This window comes from Tursiops truncatus, chromosome 10 (genome assembly GCF_011762595.2).
Source record: "Tursiops truncatus isolate mTurTru1 chromosome 10, mTurTru1.mat.Y, whole genome shotgun sequence".
NCBI classification, from domain to species: domain Eukaryota; kingdom Metazoa; phylum Chordata; class Mammalia; order Artiodactyla; family Delphinidae; genus Tursiops; species Tursiops truncatus.
Window position 1 is genome coordinate 71,089,543 of NC_047043.1, and position 25,154 is coordinate 71,114,696.

At 34.8% G+C, this 25,154-nt stretch overlaps 1 protein-coding gene across 1 annotated transcript in view; it reads right to left on the reverse strand.

The window, feature by feature from the left end:
- The window catches only part of DNAH12 (dynein axonemal heavy chain 12), a 229,604-nt gene that overhangs the window by 25,501 nt on the left and 178,949 nt on the right, over positions 1–25,154 (reverse strand). Inside the window, exons 54-61 of the mRNA XM_073811265.1 lie at positions 23,786–24,027; positions 22,645–22,792; positions 22,192–22,337; positions 16,141–16,355; positions 15,244–15,436; positions 13,754–13,946; positions 9,491–9,663; positions 4,643–4,783 (exon numbers count right to left, since the gene is read on the reverse strand). Of these exons, the coding sequence (XP_073667366.1) occupies positions 4,643–4,783; positions 9,491–9,663; positions 13,754–13,946; positions 15,244–15,436; positions 16,141–16,355; positions 22,192–22,337; positions 22,645–22,792; positions 23,786–24,027 (1,451 nt within the window). The remainder of the gene's footprint in view (positions 1–4,642; positions 4,784–9,490; positions 9,664–13,753; positions 13,947–15,243; positions 15,437–16,140; positions 16,356–22,191; positions 22,338–22,644; positions 22,793–23,785; positions 24,028–25,154) is intronic.

The following is a 25,154-nucleotide window of genomic DNA, read 5'->3' on the forward strand; positions in this document are numbered from 1 at the left end:
TTCTATTGCTAAATGCTGAGTTATGTATGAGTAGGGTAAAACCCCAGGAGGACAGGCAAAGAATATCTGGGGAGCTGCAAACTAAGTAGCTACCAGAGCTCACACAGGAGTAAATATATGAGTTATTGCCAACTAGAGTTGAATCTTTATTGAACACCAGAGGAGTTCAGTGGTGACACTGGAGATACTTTAATAGTGAAGCTAACCTAGCTGTAGAATAAAGTCTACTCTAAAACTGTCATAAGAAATCTTAAAAATAAGACTTGAAGAGGTCAAATGAATTCAGTATAATTTAAGTACCTGCAAAAGTAAAGTCTAGTGCTCTTTAAAGCAATTAAGAGAAGAGAGAAAAACAAATAGCGTATGCTAACATATGGAATCTAAGAAATCTATAATCATATATGGAATCTAAGAAAAAAAAAAAAAGGTCATGAAGAACCTAGGGGTAAGACAGGAATAAAGACACAAACCTACTAGAGCATGGACTTGAACATATGGGGAGGGGGAAGGGTAAGCTGTGAAAGTGAGAGTGGCAATGGACACATATACACTACCAAAGGTAAAATAGATAGCTAGTGGGAAGTAGCCATATAACACAGGGAGATCAGCTAGGTGGTTTGTGACCACCTAGAGGGATGGGATAGGGAGGGTGGGAGGGAGGGAGACGCAAGAGGGAAGAGATATGGGAACATATGTATATGTATAACTGATTCACTTTGTTATAAAGCAGAAACTAACACACCATTGTAAAGCAATTATACTCCAATAAAGATGTTAAAAAAAAAAAAAAAAGACCCAGCACTTACCAATGTAAAATTCACAACATCCATAACCAGGAGAAAAGTCAGTACATAGATGTGATGTAGAAGTGATAGAGATGATATAACAAGCAGATAAGAATGCTAAAAGAGCTATTATAAACATGCTGAAGGAGTGAAAGTGAAACATGAACATAATGAAGAGAGAAGTGGGCAAAATAAAAAATAACCAAATGAAACTTCTAGGATAAAAAATTAAAATCTGAAAGAAAAATTCACTGACTTTTTCTCAGATTTACAGAAATTGAAAGTATGCATTACCAGTAGACCTACACTATAAGAAATGTTCAAGGAAATTTCAGGTAGATGGAAATTTGAATCAACAAAAAAGAATAAAGAGCATCAGAAATGGTAACTAGTAGATAAACATAAAAGACATTTTTCTGTTACTTATGTCTCTTTTAAAAGTAATTGACTATAGCAAAATAACAACATGCTGTGGGCTTTATAACATATATACAAGTAAAATGTATGACAATAAAACAAAAGCTATGAGGGGAAAGATAAAAGTATATTGTTTTCAGTTCTTATATATATATGAAGTAGTATAATTTTACCTGAAGATAGACTATAAGTTCAAAGGTATACTATAACCCTAAACAAATCACTAAAATAATAAAACATAAAATTATAGCTAATAAACCAACAAAGGAGATAAAATGGAATCATAAAAATACTCAATTTAAAGAAAAATAGATTTATAGAGACGTGGATGAGCCTAGAGACTGTCATACAGAGTGAAGTAAGTCAGAAAGAGAAAAAGAAATATCGTATATTAACATATATATGTAGAATCTAGAAAAATGGTACAGATGCACCAGTTTGCAAGGCAGAAATAGACACACAGGCGTAGAGAACACATGTATGGACACCAAGGGGGGAAGGGGGGTGGGATGAATTGGGAGATTGGGATTGACATGTATACATTAATATGTGTAAAACAGATAACTAATGAGAACCTGTTATGTAAATAAATAAAAATAAAGCCCACAGGTTAAAAAAATAAATAAAACAGACACTAAGTTCCCAAAAAAAAAGAAATATAGAAAATGAGGAAACATGCAACAAAGAAAAGATGGGCAAAACAAAATAAATCATAAGATGGTCGATTTAAACATAACTCTATTATCTCATTAAATGGAAATAGTCAACAATTTCATTAAAGGTAGTGATTATCAGATTGGATAAAACAAGTAAGACCTAATTACATGCTGTCTATAGACACAGTTTAAATATAAAACAAATAGGTTAAAAGTAAAAGTATGGAAAAATATATACCATGCTAACACTATTCAAAAGAAAGCTGGAGGGGCTACGATAGTATCATACAAAGTAGATTTCAGAGCAATAAATATTACCAGGGATTTTAAAAAGTCAAGTCAATTTATTAAGAGGACATAACAGTCCTAAACATTTATACATCTAATAACAGCATCAAAACACAAAGCAATATTGATAGAACTGCAAGGAAAAGTCTCTATAGTTAGAGATTCCAACTCTCTCTCTATAACTGAACAAGTAGATAGAAAATCAATAAAGATATAGATGATATATGGACCATCTTGACCTCCTTGACATTTTAGAACATTCCACCCAAGAACAGCAAAATATACATTCTTTCCAAGAGCACATAGAACATTTACAAAGATGGATCATATTCTGGGCCATCTAATGTCTCACTCATAAAATTTCTGGAACAGGAATAACTATAGAGACAGAAAGCAGATCAGTATTACCTGGGGCTGGAAGTAAGAGCAGGAATTGACTAAACTGGCAAAAGGAAACTTCTGGGGATGATGGAAGTGTTCTAAAACTGGATTTTGGTGATGGTTGCACAATTATATAAATGTACTAAAAATCATCTAACTGTATTCTTACAATGGGGGAATTGCATAATGTGGCAATTACACCTAATAAAGCTGAAAAAAAGAGGATATCTCTATCGAGTGACTTACATTTATATTAATAGAAAAAGGTGCACAAGAACATTTACAGTGTATTCCCTTTGTGTAAGAAAGGAAAATAAGAAAAACATAAACAAATATATATAAACACACACGCACACACTTCACAAAAATTTACTCAAAATGGATCATAGACCTAAATGTAAAATGCAAAACTATAAAATTCCTAGAAGATAACATAGGAAAAAATCTAGGAGGTTTTAGGTATGGCAATAACTTTTTAGATACAACACCAAAGGCACAATCCATGAAAAAAAGAATTGATGAAGTGGACTTCATTAAAATTTAAAACATTTGCTCTGCAAAAGACAGAGAATAAGAAGGCAAGCTACACACTAGGAGAAAATATTTCCCAAAGATGTATCTGATAAAGGACTGTCATCCAACTCAACAACAAAAGATGAACAACCAAACTGATTAATAAATGGACAAAAGACCTAACAGATGCTTCACCAAAAATGATATAAAGATACCAAATAAGCAAATGAAAATATTTTCAATATTATATATCATTAGTGAATTGCAAATTAAAACAAGATTACACTACGCATCTATTAGAATGGTGAAATCCAGAACACTGACAAGACCAAATGCTGGCAAGGTTGTGAAGCAACAGGAACTCTCATTCATTGCTGGTAGAATGCAATGGATTAAGGAATGTAACCTATATGCTTGTTGAGCCTCTTCTGGGATCTGTGATGCAGAATGGATTTAGACTTTCACTTAGGACCCATTTTCAAAGTAATTTTCACAGAGAAAATATTAGTCAAGAAGAAAACTCTTTTAATATTTTAATGGTCCCATGAGTGAGAAAATAAAGGTGCTCCTTCAGCACCTTCCCCTGCCCAATATGTTCTGGCCCGAGTTTTTGCTTTTTCCAGAGTGTGGGTCAGTTTCAACATTCAAGACATCAAGGACCACAAGCCAAGATTCCTAAAAATGCTGAGATGCTGCATGGAATCTCTTGGAATACAGTTTCTTATAAAACTAAACATACTCTTACCCATGATCCAGCAATCACACTTCTTAGTATTTAACCAAATAAGTTAAAAACTTATGTGCACACAAAAACCTGAAGTTTTATTCATACTTTTCAAAACTTGCAAGCAACCAAGATGTCCTCCAGTAGGTGAATAGATAAACTACAGTACATCCAGACAATGAAATATTACTCAGTGCTAAAAAGAAATGAACAATCAAGCCATGAAAAGACATAGAAGAATCTTAAATACGTGTTATTAAGTGAAAGAAGCCAATCTAAAAACTCTCTTTCTTTTTTTTTTTTTGGCCACGCCACACGGCTTGCAGGATCTTAGTTCCCTGACCAGGCCAGCAGTGAAAGCACCGAGTCCTAAGCGCTGGACTGCCAGGGAATTCCCTGAAAACTCTATTTCTTGATCTGAGTGGTAGTTATGCAGATTTTTGCTTTGTACGAATTTACCAAACTGTACCTGAACATTTTGTGAGCTTTTCTGTATGATCCAAATTTTAAAAATCAAACATCAAAACACCAATACTACTATAGAGAAATGTACAAGTAAAATCATGAATTATGCAGAGCTAAAACATGATATCCTTCTGTGAGAAGCCATTGATTAGGATTTCCAGGCAAGTTTTTTTTTTTTTTTGCAGTACACGGGCCTCTCACTGTTGTGGCCTCTCCCGTTGCGGAGCACAGGCTCCGGACGTGCAGGCTCAGGAGCCATGGCTCACAGGCCTAGCTGCTCCACGGCATGTGGGATCTTCCCGGACCGGGGCACGAACCCATGTCCCCTGCATTGGCAGGCGGACTCTCAACCACTGCGCCACCAGGGAAGCCCCAGGCAAGTTTTTAAAAGAAAGAAAAAGCAAGTAACTTACAAAAGAAGATTGGCACATAATAAAAAAGAAAACAATAGCTTGTCCTTCTCAAACAGTGATCGGCATATATTACAATATAAGTTGTATGTGAAGTGGTCATTTAAATATCGTAGGCGCTTTTCCAAAATTTTGGATTTGTTACTGAAAGGTTAAAAAAAAAAGGAAAATATATTGAGTCAAGTAAAACTAAGAAAAAATAAGTAACATATGAATTAACATACAAGTTGTTTTTATTTTATCGAAATAACCACTGTTAAAAATATGAAACTACACACACACACACACACACACACACACACACACACACACACACACACGCATATATTGGGTTCACCAAAAAGTTTATTCAGGAAAATACCCGAAAGAACTTTTTGGTCAGCCCAATAAAAATGGTGACATCTGAGTAAGCGCTCTGGATTATACCAGTGTGAACTTCCTGGTTGTGATACTGTACTATAGTTATATAAGATATTATCATTGGAAGGGAACCCTCATGCACTATTGGTGGGATTGTAAATTGGTACATAGTCCCACTATGAAAAACAGTATGGGGGTTTCTCAAAAAAATAAAAATAGAACTACTATACAATCCAGCAATGCTACTTCTGGGTATGTACCCACCACAAAACTCCAAAAACACAAATTCAAAAAGATATATGCACCCTATGTTTACTGCAACATTATTTTTTTTTAATTGAAGTATAGTTGATTTACAATATTGTGTACATTTCAGGTGTACAGCACTGCGATTCAGTTATACATTTATATATATACATATAAATCTATATATTCTTTTTCAGATTCTTTTCCCTTATAGGTTATTATATAATATTGAGTATAGTTCCCTGTGTTATATAGTATGTCCTTGTTGGTTATCTATTTTATACATAGTAGTGTGTATATGTTAATCCCAGTCTCCTAATGTATCCCTCCCCTGACTCCTGTTTTCCCCTTTGGTAACCATAAATTTGTTTTCTGTGTCTGTCTCTCTCTGTTTTGGAAATAAGTTCATTTGTGTCTTTTTCTTTTAGATTCCAGATACAAGCGATGCCATATTTGTCTTTCTCAGTCTAGAGTACTTCACTTAGTATGAGAATCTCTAGGTCCATCCATGTTGCTGCAAATGGCATTATTTCATTCTTTTTTTATGGCTGAGTAATATTCCACTGTACATATATACCGCATCTTTTTTTTCTCTCTCTTCTTTTTATTAATGTAGTATATCATATTGATTGATTTTTTAAACATCTTTATTGGAGTATAATTGCTTTACAATGGTGTGTTAGTTTCTACTTTATAACAAAGTGAATCAGCTATACATATACATATATCCCCATATCTCCTCCCTCTTGTGTCTCCCTCCCACCCTCCCTATCCCACCCCTCTAGGTGGTCACAAAGTACTGAGCTGATTATCTTTTCAAATTATGGTTTTCTCTGGATATATGCCCAGGAGTAGGATTGCAGGATCATATGGTAGTTCTATTTTAAGATTTTTAAGGAACCTCCATACTGTTCTCCATAGTGGCTGTACCAGTTTACATTCTCACCAACAGTGTAAGAGGGTTCCTTTTTCTCCACACCCTCTCTAGCATTTATTATTTGTAGACTTTTTGATGATGGCCATTCTGACTGGTGTGAGATGATACCTCATTGTAGTTTTGATTTGCATTTCTCTTATAATTAGCGATGCTGAGCATCTTTTCATGTGCCTTTTGGCCATCTGTGTGTCTTCTTTGGAGAAATGTCTATTTAGGTCTTCTGCCCATTTTTTGATTGGAATTTAAGTGTCCATCAATAGATGACTGAATAAAGAAGATGTGGTATATATACACAACATATACTTAGCCATAAGAAAAGAAAATTTGCCATTTGCAACAACATGGAAGGAACTAGAGTGTATATGCTAAGTGAAATAAGTCAGAGAAAAATATCATATGATCTCTCTTATATGTAGAATCTAAAAAACAAAACAAATGAACAAACAAAACAACACAGAAACAGATTTATAGATACAGAGAGCAAACTGGTGGTTGCCAGAGGGGATGGGGTGGGGGCCATATAGGTGAAGGGGATTAAGAGGTACAAATTTCCAGTCAGAAAATAAATCAGACATGGGATGCAACATAGCATAAGGAATATAGTCAATAATATTGTAATACTTTTGTATGGTGACAGATGGTTACTAGACTTATTGTCGTGATTATTTCTTAATGTATTTAAATGTTGACTCACTATGTTGTACACCTGAGACTAACATAATATTGTACATTAACTACACTTCAGCTGAAAAAAAAAAGATGTAAGAACTGGAGAAACTGGGTAAAGGGTACGTGGGACCTCCCTGTACAGTTTTGTGTGTGTGCAACTTCGTATGAAGCTATATGTTAAAAATGGGGTATAATTCTATGAGAAAATGAAATATGGTTTACACCATCTCTCTATTTTCAAAATTCTAAATTTCTTATTGTACTCCCAAATGACTGAAAACAATCAGTTAATTAAAAAGCACCTACTGAATATCTATGAGTGTGAGAATCTAAGCTGGGGAGGGAACTGTAAAAGATAAAGAATTATGAAACATTTACCTGCCTCAAAGAAGCATAAAATCTAGATCAAGATCCATATGTTAAAAAAAAAAAAGAAAAGTAAGAAAACATATGGACAAAAGTGATTACTTCTGGATGGGTTATGACTAATAATTATTTTCTTCTTTATACTCTTACATGCTTAAAACTTTTGCAATAAGAATACGTTGCTTTCATTTTTTTAGTTCAATTTTTTCAGTAATACTTATGGGAATCTAAGACGATACACCCATTCTAGGAAAGTTTAGCAGTTACTTAAAAAAAAATAAACAAGCAACTACCACATGACCCAGCAACTGCACTCCTGGGCAGTTATCTTGGAGAAATGAAAACTTATGTTCACACAAAAACCTGTCCATGCATTTTATAGCAATTTTATTTGTAAAAGCCAAAACCTGGAAATAACCCAGATGTCCTGTAATAAGTGAATGATTAAACAAACTGTAGTACATCAATATCATTAAATCCTCTCAGCAATAAAAAGGAGTAAACGATCTAAATGAATCCCCAGAGAATTATATTGGGTGAAAAAAAGCCAATTCCCAAAAGTTACATAGTGTATGATTCCATTTATATAACATTGTTGAAGTGACAAAATTATAGAAATGGAGAACAGATTAGTGGTTGCCAAGGGTTACGGTCAGCATGAGAATGGGAGGAAGATGAGTATGGCTATAAAAGGGCAACATGGGTATCCTTGTGGTGATGAAAGTACTCTGTATCTTGACTGTGTCAACATCAATATTCTGGTTGTGATATTATACTACAGTTTCTCAAAACATCACCATTGAGGAAACTGCATAAAGAGTACATGGGATTGCTGCATTTTTTCTTATAATTGCATGTGAATCTACAATTATCTCAAAATTAAAAGTTTAATTTTTAAAAAGTAATACTTGGATCCATGGGAATGGGATGGAAGGGGAGGGGGTAGTGACACTTCTCTGAGCAGACCTTCTGTATGGGATTTACTTTTGGAGTCATATTGATGGCTTACGTACTCAAAAATATAATTAAAATCAACAAGGAAAAGGGGGAAACTCTAAAATGAAATATAAAAATAAACAAATTACCCTAACTGTATTTCACGTGAATAACAAACATCATCATACTAAAGGAGGAAAAACTAACCCAAGTAACTTTTGAATATAGTTTTTTGCATATAAAAACAAAAAGACTAAGTTTCTGTGTGAATACATGCATCCAATTCTCTTTAGTATATACCCAAGAATTGCTAGATTTGCTGGAAATACTAGATCATACGGCAAATCTATGTTTAATATTTTGAGGAACTTCTAAAAATGTTTCCAAAGTGGATGCATTATTTTACAATCCCACCAGCAGTGTATGAGGGTTCTGATGACTTCACATCCTCGACACCTATTATTGACATTTATGTCAATTCTTCAACTTGAACATCCTACATCATGTAGGGTATGTTAATTCAAATTCCAAATCCCAACTGGGAAAGTTTAGGGATTTCAATCACTCAGGAAAGATTGTTCTACCAAGAGCCCATGTAGAACACATATGCTAGGCTTAAATCATATTTTTATTCTACTTAACAGTTACTAAATACCAGATATTGTTAAAAAATACTCTATAAATATTATCTTTTTAATTCTCATAACAACTCTTAAAGGTAGGTATTATTATTATCCCTATTTTATAGATAAGAAAAATTGAGGCAATTACAGAAAAGTTAGCTGACTTGCCTGTATTCATGCAGCTATTATGTGGCAGAACTGAAATTTAATCGCTTACTCCAGTCTAACTCCAAAATCTGTGTACATTCAGTAATTGGTTAAAGTGAAAATATCTAGCAAATGATTAGAAATGTGGGGCTGAAATTTTTTAGAGACCTCAAGGCTGGAGAAAGATATATTGGAGTTGCTAGCAAAGATAGGTCATGTGCTTTATCAAAATATTCAAAAGAGAGGGGCAAAAAGACCTAAAGCTAATCCCTCTATGCCTAAATCTTGAGTAGAAGTGAAACAAAACTTAAAATAGAAATGAGGCCTGCTTGCTTGCTCTTTCCTTCTTTCTTTCCTTCCTTCCTCCCTTCCTCCCATCCTTCTTTTCCTTCCCTCTTCCCCTTCCTTCCCTCCCTTCTTCCTTCCTTCCTTCACTTTCCCCATATTTTGTAATGTTCTATAGTGAATATGTATTATATAAACAGTAAGAAAAAAATTATATATTTTAAATGGAAGGATGGTGAAAATCCAACCTAGGGAGCATGAATGAAGCTAGAGAATGTTTACCTGTCATGAATAGAGTTGATATAAAGGTTCACAAACCAGATGAGAGAGTACTGGTACATGGGATCAATGTTAGCCAGGTCTGCAATGCTAAAGAATAATACTGATGAATGTTTAGCAATAGGTCTATAGCCTTCTCGAGACTCTGCTATTTTGAGTTCTGTTTTTTCTGCAATCTAGAAGAAGAGAAAAATCAAGATTAAGAAATAGGAGATGTTTTAATTATATATTTTTCATATAATGAAATTTATATTAAAAATATCCCCTAACTTAATGACAAAATTATACAGGCATAGTTTACATCAAAGGGCTTTACTATGCTAAAATCTATTAAAAAAAGAAAGGGAGGGGGCTTCCTTGGTGGCGCAGTGGTTGAGAGTCCGCCTGCCGATGCAGGGGACACGGGTTCATGCCCTGGTCCGGGAAGATCCCACATGCCGCGGAGCAGCTGGGCCCGTGAGCCATGGCCGCTGAGCCTGCGCATCCGGAGCCTGTGCTCTGCAATGGGAGAGGCCATAACAGTGAGAGGCCCCGTACCGCAAAAAAAAAAAAAGAAAGGGAGGGACTACCCTGGTGGACCAGTGGTAAAGAATCTGCCTTCCAATGCAGGGGACACTGGTTCGATCCCTGGTCCGGGAACTAAGGTCCCACATGCCGTAGGGCAACTAAGCCCGTGCACCACAACTACTGAGCCTGCGCGCCTCAACTAGAGCGCCTGCATGCCGCAAACTACAGAGCCCATGTGCTCTGGAGCCCGCAGGCCACAACTAGAGAAGAGAAAAGAAACCCTGCACGACACAACTAGAGAGACGCCCATGTGCCGCAATGAAGAGCCCACGCATTGCAACTAAAGCTCCCACGTGCCTCAGCGAAGCTCCTGCATGCTGCAACTAAGACCCAACGCAGCCAAAAAAAAGAGTCTAAAAAAGAAAGAAAGGAAAAGGAAGGAAGGAAAGAACTAGAGAGAGAGGGAAGAAGAAGAGAGGGTGGAAAGAAGGGAGGTAAAAGAAAGAAAAATCGCTTTACAGATTGAAGGTGTAACTACCCACCAATCATCTCTTTCTTATTTGAGGAATACAAAACTGTCAATCTTTCCTTATTCTTTGCCTTCATCTGACATGTATCTATTATTGTCACTCACCCTCTTTTATTTTAATAGGTCAGAGATAGAGAGGGAGATGGAGAGAGAGACAGCAAGTGTGCATGTGTGTATGGCTTAAGGTGTCAACATGTGTACCAGAACCCAGCACAAAGTCTGACAAAGTAGGAATTCAGAAATATTTGTTGGCCGATGGTTTGATACATTAAGAATACCTTTTTACCGTGAAATTCTCAAATTTTTAACTTTTCTGGGCTGAATAAGGGTATAGATATTTAACCCCAAATGAAAAAATTTCTCCAAGATAACAGCCCTTCCAATGACAACTCAATCTGATAGGTTGATATTCTACAGGAAAAACATGTAGAGCATTTTTCCAACCCTCTCTCCCTTCTTTGGAAATGCTAGCCACAGACTCTCTTGAATAAATGTGCCTATGTAGCCATGTTTATATTGAATGATCCTGTTTATAGCTGATTAAATCAGGTGGGAGGGATAGAACCAGACCCAAAATAAGCTAATTAATTTTCCCGCCAGAGAATGAGAACTTTAGGAGCATCAAAAACTGAAATCAGGTGGTACTTGGCCTTAGTGCTAAAAGGTAATGGTATCGGAGTTGGTTTCTATGTGCAAGATAAACGTACGAAGGAACAGTATAAAAGTTTTACAGAAAAAATTGGTCTCCGGATGGAGCAGAAAGAAGCACATATGAGAACGACACAACCTTAGAGAAAGGGAGAGACAAAGAGCATAGAAACTTAATGTTTTCCATTAATTCCTGAGGCCTGTATGTACTTCCTATAATTGGGAAAATAAAATATCCCCTTGTATATTTTTTATTTAAGCTAATTTGAGTAGGTTTCTGTTCCTTGCAAGCAAACTTTCCCTCAAATTACAGTGTAGCTACAATTAAAAGTAAGGTTTGAACCTCAAACTTGACTATAAGTGAAACAAAGTTATCAACAATGGAAATTAATGACATTTTTACAAAAGAAAGCATAATCTTGGTATTCTCATTTTAACCTCCTGTTATTTAACCCTTAATTTTTTCAGCTAAATGCCATTTACCATTAACAGCAACAGTAAGCAAAAACATTGAGCAAATATTGTTATTATTTTTAAAGAGTAAATAATAATTTAACTCAGGTTCCAAGGCTTAATCTGCAGTGTATTTATAAATAGTGTTATATTTATATATACTTGGCTGCTTAGTATGAAACACTAAACTCAAGACATATAGAGTTTTGATTAATTACCATTAATGGCCTAAAATCAAAGGACAAGACATTTTCTAACAAATAAACATTGTGAGCACACGATGTTAAAAGAGGAGAATTTATTATTTGTAAAAATTTCCGGGGCTGTGCTATTTATATATATTATACTTTCCAAGAATCCACAAGACTAAACTTCAATAAAGACAACTTTTGCAAGGAGGGAAAGCTTTGAAACTTATAGAACAAATTCTTTTTTTTAAAAAAAATATTTATTTATTTAATTGCACAGGGTCTTAGTTGTGGCATGTGAACTCTTAGTTGCGGTATGCATGTGGGATCTAGTTCCCTGACCAGGGATCGAACCCAGGCCCCCTGCATTGGGAGTGTGCAGTCTTATCCACTGCGCCACCAGGGAAGTCCAGAACAAATTCTTAAAGTTTTGTTTGTGTTTATTTAATCTTATGGGTTGGGATAAAAGGGAAAAGCAGGTTTTAGACTATGTGGGAACACTTTGCTCTGAAGATGGTTTATCTTACATCTGGGTAGGTGGGTGGATAAAAGTCAGGGCCAGATACAGAGCATGTTTTAAATCAAAATATATAGTGAATTCTAAATTATGTTTGTAATGATTAATGAGACCCAGTCAAAAAGATATTATGATTAAATTTCTCTCTTTTTGTAAGATGAAGTATTTGAACCAATAAATATTGATATCTACTTTCCTCTTTGAGTCTAATAGGAAATAAGCTGATAAATGCTTCCTGTCTTTTCTTCCCTTTGAAAAAACACTGTGGTGAGAGGAAAATGAGGAATGGGTTCTGCTCTGACGAACATTAATTGGTAAGGCAGACATTACAGAATATCTCAGCCATGGTCCCCAGATGGGAGGCTACCACAGCGTATTACTCTAAGACACTACTCCTTTTGGCTCTCCTGAAATGAAAAGCACAAACACAAAACAAAACAGTACACCTGGCTAGAGAGAGTCATTACCATCACATTCATATAAAACTAAACCCATCCCAAGGGGAAAGGTGCCTAGACCTTTTGGAAATCCTCTACCCCAAAACTGGGGTGCATGGGGTAGGGTGCAAACAGGAGGATGCTGAGCAACTAGTGAAATTTCTATTAGGTTTCTTTTTATTTTTTAATTACGCCAATATTAAGGTGTGTTTAATTCATTGGGTGGGCCAAGGAGGATTGAAAGGTCTGAAAATCAGTAAAGTTAGCCTACTAAAGTCATTCTGTATTATCATTTCATTGTATGAACTTGGGCCTTAACTACTTTTTCTGGGCCCTACTTTTCTCAACTATGAAATGCTAAAGATGACAAATAGCTAAGGCTTCTTCCACCCATAACACTGTAGGATTATATTTTTTAAAAGATGCAATATAAAAATACCATTTAGCTGTGTTAGATGAATTTGCAATAAGTACATTATTGTATGTGTCTTCCTTCCTCTACCTGCTACTCCCAACTCTCATACCTCTCTCCCAGACAAAAGACAAGGCAATGTCAGAAGATCATCCTTATTAGTTCCTAGAACCACTTACTGTCCAATTAACCAGCAATTACCTTCACACATCTTAAGTTCCAACCAGGAACAGAGGCAAGCCATATTCTCAAACTTAAGTTTTAGGTGAAGAGTCAATTAAAATTTGAATGAACCTGACTAGCTTACCCTACCTACACAATAATAAAAAGTATGCTTAAAATTTTTTTCATTCCAAATTTATTTCTTCTGTGTATAGGTGCCACAGAGATGACACCAGGTTTTGAATGATTCAACAGTATAAGATATTCTCTTATGAGTTTAAAATTAGTTTCTATCTTTTGGTATTTTATGAATTCTTTTCCTCTTCCCATAAGCCTAGTATAGCACTTTCCTTAGGGAGTGGGAGCACACTGGACTCTTAAGAATCTAAAAATTTCTAGGATTCTTTTTTTACCTGTTGTTTCTTTGTTATCTCATTGGACATCAATTTAGCAGAGTCTAAGACTTTAATTGCACTTTCATCTTCTAAAATGTTCCCTTCTGAAGATGATAATGTTTCTAAAATTTTTTTCTCTATATCTTTTAGCTGTTTCTTATTAGCTGCAGACTGAAGAATAAGAGCATTTCGTTCCTCTTCTAATTCTGGTCTAAAAAGATAAAAACATTTAGTCTAAATTTGTAGTATTTTATCCAAATATTAGATATCCCAATTTTGTAGACAGTTAAATAATTTTGTAGACATATAATACAAATTAAGATGAGTAATCTCTTTATCCTAACCTAAGAAAAAAATGCTCCCATGAAAATAATAATTTGAGAAATTCAAGCAAAAAAAAAGCATTAATTACATATATGTAAAATGTGGCAATAACATATACTACAGTAAGTCTAAGAATATGTTAAATTTATCCATATGGCTTAGCTCATTGTGTGAGAATAAGAACTGGAAAAGAAACTCAGAATATGAGACTTCTTATCTATTCCTTGGCTTAATCATATTCAGTCCCATTTTCATCATCTCTTCTACAACAGGAGACAGAAAAGATGACTCATCCTACAAATGGCTCTTCAAGTAAAAGACAAAACTCGCACTTATATCTTAACAATGAAGGTATGAAACTTCAAAATAACATAATTCACCATGTTATAGAATATTTTATGACATAGTTCTGTCTTGGATACTGCGCAAGTGGGATAAACACTGAAAATAACAAAAGAACTTCATGGTACATATTTTCACTTATAAGTTGATTTCATGTAATAGACTACTTGATAGTGTTATATTAAGCTTCAAGTGGAATCAAAGGTTTCCTTCAGGAAGCAATTCTTTACTAGTAGCCCTTCTAGGTATCATAATATTTTTTCTCATTTAAAAAATAATACATGCTAGCAATGGAAAAATACATAAAGTATAAAGAAAATAATAAGAATTATCCATAATCTTACCAATCCTAAGGATTATCACTGTCAATATTCTTTCTCAATCTTTTTTTGGTATATATGGATATCCATTCATGCATTAACTTTTTAAAAACAAATATTACCCCTACCATATATAGGTTTGTATCCTGCTTTTTCATTCTTGTCCTAAGTATTTTCTTATTTCATTAATATCCTGTATATGTCTTTGAACACATTTCTGATTTTGTCTGTAGCATACATTCCTAGGGATGAAATTTTTTGGCTCAAACAGTCAGATACAAGTCAGAAGTCATGGCATATCACCTGAATCCTGCTACCCATACTAAAAGCCCAATATAACATGGTTGGTTTATAACTTGCTTGTTACAGAATGGCTATTTTAAAGAATTAAATACTTATTTAATTTATAATGACAAAATATAAAATTTTGACAAGGTTTCAAAATAATCACATAACAAAAGTATTAATGGCCTACAAATATTCCTCTCTATACCCCCTGGAAGTATCTAAAAAAACACGTACCTCTCCTTTGCAACAACAATACCTAGTAATTGATCTTCAAGTCCTTCTGGAGTTATCATGAAATTGAGCAAAGATAGCTTTGTAGCCAGCTCTGGCATATAGTGTGGATTCCTCAGCTTTGTGGTGATATAAAACTTGAAATCAAAGGAATACTCAATAATGACCTCACCAAGTCTGATGCAATCAATGCCACCTGTATTTCAGAAAAAAAATGCAGAATAAATAAGCCAAAGTTACATAGCCCATCCCCCCTGTTAAAGCCCTTCCTAGGTTACAAGTAAAAAGTCATAAAGTAATTTCAAATAGAATACAAAAAGGTGTTGCAAAAGTCACATATAACACAGAGGCAAGTAAGCAATTATACAGCAGGACTCATTAATTCTGGGGTACTATAAGACATTTTCTCTGGTTGTCATGGAGTCTTCTAAATCAAGATTCCTTTTGATCTTACTTCTTCCATTACTTTTCAATAATGATTCCAAAATTATTTATATATTGCTAAAGCTCTTAAAAGTACTAGAGCTTGACAGAGATAAAATTTTTATAAGCAGAAAGATATATGGTGGGCAACGTCTACCTAAAGTCAACTCTGGTCCACATTAACCACTACTATTCATAGTAATGGACTTTGTGGGGTCCTTGGTCACAAGATGAAGGAATTTCAGGCTGGCTTCAACTTCATGTTCTCTACTGAACAACAGTCTAGGTAACAGTGATTAAGGCAATGAAGGTATTTACTTTAGAATATCTGATACTTGTTCCAAATTTCCTTTCATGCATAACAACGACACAGAAGTTCTGCGTTAACATTATTATTAAAATATGTAGTGCTTTTCTTGCCTCAGAGATAATCCAATCACCTTTCAGTTCTACCAACTAATATCAATTGATTTCTACCTTGTTTAAAAGTTTGTCTAAGTAGTAAAGGCTCCAAAGATGGATCCAGTTCTTCACCAACATTTTCTAATAGAAGTGGAGTTCCAAACTGAATACAGTTTTCCAGTGTTCTCATATAGTCTGAATCTGATAGCTTAATAACACTAAGCTGATTTTCTTTCTCAGAGTTTTTGATCCATTTATTGGCTTGACCCTGGGGGTCAATCATTAAAGGCCTAGAATATAATAAGAAATATTCTGAGGGGAATAAATAGATGTTGAGATTTCTTTAAAATTATATAATTTACATAATAAACATCACCATCAATCTGTACAAATACAAAGTGTTTCACGTACATTACCAGGATTAAGCTTCACAAAATTCCTGTGCGAAAAAAGTGAAAAGGAGTTTTATTCTCATTTATTTATTTATTTATTTATTTGTTTTTGCGGTACGCAGGCCTCCCACTGTTGTGGCCTCTCCTGTTGCGGAGCACAGGCTCCAGACACGCAGGCTCAGGGGCCATGGCTCACGGGCCCAGCCGCTCTGCGGCATGTGGGATCTTCCTGGACCGGGGCACGAACCCGTGTCCCCTGCATCGGCAGGCGGACTCTCAACCACTGTGCCACCAGGGAAGCCCCCCCTCATTTATCTTTGAAGTGAAGAAATTCAGTCTCAGGGAGTACTTTGCCCAAGGTTCTAAGGTTAAAAAACTAGTTCAATGTCAGAAGTAGGACAAAGAGCTGTGTTTTTTCCAACATAACATACTGTTTTCATGGTAATTTTAATACATGTCATCTGTTAACATAATATAAAAAATAATCCTACATATTTGATAAAAACTTAAAATAAGAGATCCACTAGCCTATAACAGATTTCCTTAGGTTATGAGTAGAACCATAAACTAAGTTTCCAAGTTTAGTTTAGTATATATTTGAGATCTATTTAGGAATTTTTTCTATGTAAGTATGGTACAGACTTTATGTTTAAGAACATATGATTCATGGTTTCAGAGAATCAAAATATGATGTGCTTTCCTCTTCTTCAGTGATGATGCTGTCTTAGGTTCCTTTTATATTCAGTACAGTGCATTAAATTATCTTTTAAAAATATAAGCACAGAAAGGGGAGTTTTCATTCCATGTCACTTTGCCTTTCCCATTCTCCTTCTGTTTCAACAGTTTCTAGGGATAAAAGTCCCCTTTCCCTTTGCCTAAAAATAAGCTCTTTAATCAACTACTCCCAGATAACTTTATTCTTTTATTTTCTTTCCTTTCCAAAAAACAAAACAATCCAATACTAGCTGACTGGTTGTTTTCTTTCTCTGCTCAAACTGTGCTGAAATCCTATTGAAAGCACAAAAAAGTACAGACACTAGTTGAAATTTACTTTTGCTATCATAGCAAACAGAGGAAAAGTGTTCCGGAAATGAGAAAGTTATTTTGCACACAATTGCTTAAAAGTTGTCTAGTAATTAGACTAGATGCTTTTAGTACCTTTCAAGGCCCTGTTTAAAGGGACATTTTTTTCTTCCTTACATATCCTTATTATTGGAAAAATATGGTATTTGTTCATTCCCCTGCAAAAAGTAACTATTTCTGTCAATTAAGATTTTTAATGCCTATCAATATTCTTGGTAAAACCTAAATCAATGTTCTCAGTAATGCAATAATTAGAGATCCTGTTTATTCTAAAAGAAATCCAACTTCTACTTAATACAACTTTCTGTATTACAAATACAACTGGAAAATTGAGTTGTGTCCATCACAGAAATAACACCACGCCAAGTTATTTGTATTCTGTATGTACATGACTGTAGGTATGAAAGTAATGCTCATCTACATTTGAGATCTTTGGGCAGTCTGAAGAAAAAAGCATTATCAATCTATGCTTCTGACAGAGGTAGTAATTTTGGGGAAAACAAAGCTTTGCTGTTAAGTAGCCAGTAGCCAGTGTTGTATTAGTAAACGATAATAAAGCAGAAGAGTAAGTATTTTCATTGTGGTTAAAAAGTAAGCAAGGGGGGGCTTCCCTGGTGGCGCAGTGGTTGAGAGTCCGCCTGCCGATGCAGAGGACACGGGTTTGTGCCCCGGTACGGGAAGATCCTATATGCCGCGGAGCAGCTAGGCCTGTGAGCCAGGGCCGCTAAGCCTTCGCGTCTGGAGCCTGTGCTCCACAACCGGAGAGTCCACAACAGTGAGAGGCCCATGTACCGCAAAAAAAAAAAAAAAAAAAAAAAAAAAGTAAGCAAGGGGCTTCCCTGGTGGCACTCCATGGTATGGAGTGACATCTTTAAAGGAAAAAAGGAAAACCAAAAGAATCCAAAAAACTGTCAACTCAGAATTCTAAACCCAGCAAACAATATCTTTCAAAATGAAGATGAAATAAAGAAAAAAAGCTAAATGAATTAATTGCCAATAGACCTGTACTCAGGAAGTGCTGAAAAATATTTGTCAGGCAGAAGAAATATGAAAATAGATAGAAACATAAAGAAATGAAGAAGTCTAAGGGCATTCCCTGGCATCCCAGTGGTTAGGGCTTGGTTCTTTCACTGCTGTGACCCAGGTTCCATCCCTGGTTAGGGAACTAAGATCTTGTAAGCCGTGCCACCACAAGGCCAAAAAAAAAAAAACAATCAAAAAGTACAAAAATGGGGAAAAAATGAACATAAACATAAAAGACATTTTTCTTATATTTAAGCACCCTAACATAATTACTGTCTAAAGCAAAAATAGTAACAATGTATTGTGGGATTTATGGCATATGAAAAATAAAATATACAATAACAGCACAATAAATAGGAGAGAGACATTGGAACTATACTGTTGAAAGATTCTTATACTATATGTGTAGCAGTATACTGCTATCTGAAAGTATTCAGAAACTAAAGATGTGTATTGTAAACTCTAGAGCAAACACTTAAAATAGGGAATATATAACCAACAAGCAAATAGTGGAGATAAGATGGAATCATAAAAAAATTCAATTAATCCAAAGCCAGGTGGAAAAAGAAGATAAAAGGAACAAAGAACAGATGAGACAAACAGAAAAGAACTTGTAAGACAGTAGAGTTAAATCTAAATGTATCAATAATTCCATTAAGTATAACTGATCTAAATACTCTGATTACAAGTGAGAATTATATCAATTATATCTCTATTTTAAAAAACAGAAAAAAAGTCATGTAATCCCTCCCATTTAAAAGCTTCAAATGGTTGGTAATGTTCTGCATCTTGATTGTGGCAGGGATCATATGACCATAGGCCTTAATCAAAATTCATAAAACACTGCACCTAAAAAGGGTGAATTTTATTGTATATATCATATCTCAATAAACCTGACATAAAATTAAAGAAAAAATAAAGTGAGGAGAAAAACAAAGACATTTTCAGACCAATTCACAAGTCCTTACTAAACGAAAGACTGAAGGGACAAAGATAGCATTACAAATCAGTGAGGAAAGGAAGAATAACTCAATAAATGCTGCTGGGGTAAATGGTTATCATTATAAAATAAATAAATAAAATTAGATCCTTACCTTTCATCACATCCAAAGATGGAAAAAGAAGCAAGCAACAGGGTTCTAACTGTGAACTGCTTTCCCAGTTCACGACTCTGTTTCTGAGAACTATATTCTTGACCTACTCATGTGTGTTACTACAATGGCTTGGCCCCCAGCCATAGGTGACAAGACTTAGTATGGATATTTGTCCCACACTAAACTAATCAGATTTTTCTCTCATGGGAATTTGAACTTGTACTTAATGGTTCTGGTTAATGTATATTATTCAACTGATGTGTTTTGTGAACTTAGGAACTAAGGCTTCATTAGGGAATGGTCATGTGTACAGAAGAACAGAATCAGCATATAATCAGAGACAGACCAATGAAGCAGCTGCACAGAGAAAAACACAGAAAATAGGTCCTACAGTGAGGGAGAGAAAGAGAGACAGAGGGAGAGATTGAGACTGATTGGGAGAGATACCAATTTTCATTGGTATTTTCATTACAAAAGCCTACTGGCTCAACTTTTCTCTGAGGTACACTTAAGATACTCTAAAGTGAGTAGCCAAAAGAGTGAACATTAGTTACATTACTGGGTTCTGCTGTTAGGAGGCAGAGAGAAGAGATTAAGCCTCTGTGGTCACTTACAGTGTCCAGAAGGATGATAGCCATAGATGAACACATTGGTCCCAACTGGCAAGAAGTGAAGTCTGGTCTATAAGGATGGAGACTCATCCCTCAGAACTGACCCAGTCCATGACTTATTGACCAGACAGTCCAAAAATAACAGGTAGAAAGGAGTAACACCATTGAAATATTACTGTATTAGAAGAGTCATCTTTCTGCCAGAAAATGACAGATTGTTTTCTTCAATTTACATACAATCCTGAAACCTCTGGTTTCCCTGGATTTCAGTTAAGCCTTATAGATATCCTAATAGCATTTTTGAACTGCAATTTAAAAAATCTGAATGGCCACCAAATGCATAGAAAAGAGTTCTAAAACAGAATACTCAGGGTCAAATATTCTGTTAAATAGAACTTGCCCTGCTTTACAAGAGAACACATTTTCTGGAATAGCTAATTACACTTCCTCAGATTGTAATAAATTTTACTAATTGCCTAGAAGTTTCAACCTAAGGATGTTCACTCTCAAGTAAAATTTTGAGTGGATAAGCACTCAAAACACATACATCAGTATTTCAGTAAAATGATACTATCAATATAAAGGAGACTCAGACGTCTTGAAGTATCTAGTAAGTTTTCCAAAGAATATAATAAACAATACCTCAAACTTTTAGAATGTAAGATTTCCTTGTATCTTTAATGTATCTTATATCCCAAAAGAAGACTGAAATTTCCATTACAGTTATAAAGGTAGCAAATGGGATACCCTATTCCACATTTCACTTAACATAATAAATAAGAACAAGGATTTGGAAGTTAAATTGCCTGGGTTCAAATTCTTACTCCACCATTTACTAGCTCAGTTATCTCACTACATTTCAAATTAGTAAATCACTGTGGGCCTCAGTCGTCTCATCTGTAAAATGGAATAATAAGAACTAACTCATAGGAATTTGTGAGGATATAAGGCACTTACAAAGTACCTCATGAATATAAGAACTCAATAGTATCTATCATAGTATATTTGACATAAGATCCCAAGAAAAGACTTAAATTAGATGACAACATGACTAAATAACCATTTATAAGAAACTATTTCTCAGATGAGAGTAATTTCCCAAGTTTTTGAAAGTGATATAAATAAAAGGATAACAATAAAAACCATTTGGAAAACTCATATAGTTATCACACTATCAGTGATAGTGTTGAAAAATATACATGAAATTGCATAAATTATTGTTATAGTATCATGAAAATGGGTAGAAATACCTAGTTAAAATAAATACATTGAATAGCCAAAACCTGCCAACGGCCCAAGTGTCCGTCAACAGGAAAATGCATAAAGTTATATAGTCATGTAATGGAATACTACTCAGCACAAAAATTAGTAAGATTATGCTGTGTGGAAAAAGCCTTATACAAAAGACTACATACAGTATGATTCCATTTATATGAAGTTCTAGAATAGGCAAAACTAACCTGTGATGGAAAATAATCAGAATAATAATCTCCTATGGGATGAGGGTGGGGATTTACTGGGAAGGGACAAAAGAGAATGTTTTATACCTTGACAGAGGTTTGGGTTGCACAAGTGCATACTTTTGTTAGAACTCATTGAATGGTATAGTTTTAAGTTTTGTGTATTTCATTGTATGTAAATTTTACCTCAAAAGAAAAAAAAAACAAATATTGAACTTTAGTTAATGATATGCATGCTGAAGTATTTGGAAGGAAGTAGATCCATGTCTGCAACATACGTTGAAATACATGAAAAAGGATGAGTTGATGGATGGATAGAGGAATAGATAAGAATAATAAAATGTTAATTGTAGGATCTAGGAAGTAGTAGCTATACAGGCACTTTAAAATCCTTTCAACTTTTCTCTATATTTGAAAACCTTAAAATAAAATAATTGAAAAATAAATACTTTATGTTCCTTACCAACGCCTGGAGTTATTAACAATCACTCCATTGTCTATGGAGAAAGTATCTGTAGGCAATCCAGCAATATTCCAAGCTCTAATTTTTACTGGATCACCCAGGGTCTTACTCAATGAGAACTCCTCTGAACATGGGATTTTTTTTTGCTGTAAGAAATAAACAAATTTCTTTTGAGGTTTTCTCTTGTCTTGTTGATTGAAATATTGTTAACATTAAAATACTGATTTGTTATTAGATATTGTTTAATAATTCTAAAGAACAAAAAGAAAACTGAAAGGAAAGTTGGACTATCTAAGTATTTTACTGATCAAACAAGAAGAAAAAAAGAAAAACCCCATATTTTCAGTCATTTCTTCCCTTCTCTGTTTTTATTATCATCTTTTCCCCCCAGATACCCCAACACATACTTTAAGTGTTCTATATAAAGAAACTTATGAAATATAAAACTATTACCTTGCACAACATGCTCCAATCTTCTGTACATGTTTGTCGAAAGCCAGCAGTGAAAGCACCAAGGTAGGCTATTACTCCTGCTGATACTAAGACATCACCAGTCAAATTTTCATATACTATCTGAAGGTCATCTGCAGCTTGAGACCATCTGGGAGATTAATCAAAGGCAAAATAGCCTCATCAAAGAGAATGATCTATGATAGTAATTGAAAGGGCTAGGGGCTTCTAGTCCAAACTCTATAACAAAATGCCATGAAATGTCGGGCACTTGCTTATCTATAAGCAAGGAGGTTGGGTCCCTTCTAGCTCTAACATGCTATAATATATATCTATGTTATACAAATGATAATCTACCTTTGATTAGAATATTAGGCATTTCTTACACGACTTGTTCTTTCAGAATAAGCAAAACAAAAAAACCACCAGCATTTTGTCTAATAATTTTAATCAGGATGATTTGGTCTGGTGGCCCTGCTATTTGTTCCTGAAAAACATAGGAACATTTGCAATTCATTACCAAAAATTACATTTAAGTTGTATAGCAGCTGACATACTAAGGTTGATATTTTTTTGCATTTAATGAAACCTTTACAATAAAAAGTGCATTACAAAACCATCCAATCTACCTTACAAAGTATTGTCAAAAGTATGTAACTTTATCATGCTATTCATTCAACAAATGTAGTTAATAACTATGATAGTTGGCTGGCCAGTACAAATAAATAGATTAAAATAAAGCTAACTGGCTTTGTTATATCAAGTCAGTTATCCGAAATAAATTTAACAAAATGAACCATATATCCACTACTCCCTCCCATTTTATTATTAAAAATTTTAACATACATAAAATTGGAAAGAATTGCACAATGATCACCCACATACTCACCACTTAAAAATTATCATTTGTTTTATTTGCTTCTTTCTCTCTCTCTCTCTCTCTTTTTTAACATTTGAAAGCAAGTTGCAAACACCATCCTTGACATTGATATTCTGTTAGAAGAAGCTTAGCCAGGTGCTTTATAGAAAGTCCCACAATCTCAACCAGCCATTTAAAAATCAGTAATCATAATAAATACCCAAAGAAAGTCACATATTCAAGCCCGACCTTGTAAAATATTGTTAAAAGGAGTAGAAATCTGACCTTGATTTTTCTCCACCTAGTCCTCCAATTAGTTTTGAGGCTCTTTCAAGTTTCTTAGCACAGAGTTCCACCTGGTCTTCTAAACGAGCCTTTTCCTCAGTTTTCTCAAGAAATGTTGCTTGTAAATTTTCCAGATGATGTTCTACTTCTGCTAGTTCTGCTCTCTTCTGATTCAAAAGCTCCATTGTCTCAGCTAAGGACTTCTGAGCTTCTGTTAAGCGGGCTTTCTTAGGAGCCACTACCTGTTTGGGAACAATATATGCAGCTATAATGTGTACTATATAAAACTGACAATCGACATAATCCTTATAGATATTATGAATTTTAAATGTTTATTTATGATTATAAATACATTTATCACTTATAACAATGAATTATACAAATTTTAAATGCCTTAAATCTTACATCATATTTTTATATGCAGAAAAGTAAAATATATTTCTATGTCTTATAAAATATATAAAATCATTCTGGACTAGCAAACAGTTATCTATAAAATAGGCAAGTTATTCTGGACTAATAAAATGTCATAATATGTAGCAAGAATAGCATAATATATAGCAAAATATCTCAAAATAATGAGAAGCTGTCATTCAACTGCTGCAAAAAAAATAGAAAAACAAGTAACAGAAGTTACAAATGCTTAAAAATACATGAAAGTGCTTTTTTTTTTTTTTTTTTTTTTTTTGCCATTTCCAAGTCAGCTTGGAAATTCTCAATGTCTTCCCAGTCAGGTGAGGCTTACATTTGCTTTGAGGGGATTAAGACAGTAGCAGTAATACAAAGAGAAATAAAGTCTCGGTGTTCAGCTTCACTATCAAAACTGAATTTTCCTCAACAAATCTTGAAAAGTGACACTTTGTTGAGAGAAAAAGAATTTTCTAAATTTCTTATTTTATTATGCTCATTAGTATTAATATATCAAGAATGGGTTTGGCCAACTTGATCAGAGTGTACTCTAAGCCACCAGTAGAAGGAATTTACAAGATGACCAAAGAGAGTATATGTCCATTTGAAAGAAGGGAGACCTAAGTCTTCTGGTACATTGCCGTGAATGAGCTGAAGGGTAAGAGGAAGAGTGAGGCAAAGAATCGGATATTGGGGCTCCCCTGGTAGTGCAGTGGTTAAGAATCCTCCTGCCAGGCTCCCCTGGTGGCGCAGTGGTTGAGAGTCCGCCTGCCGATGCAGGGGACACGGGTTCGTGCCCCAGACCAGGAAGATCCCACATGCCGCGGAGCGGCTAGGCCCGTGAGCCATGGCCGCTGAGCCTGCGCTCCGCAACGGGAGAGGCCACAGCAGTGACAGGCCCGCGTACTGCAAAAAAAAAAAAAAAGAATCTTCCTGCCAATGTAGGGGACACAGGTTCGAG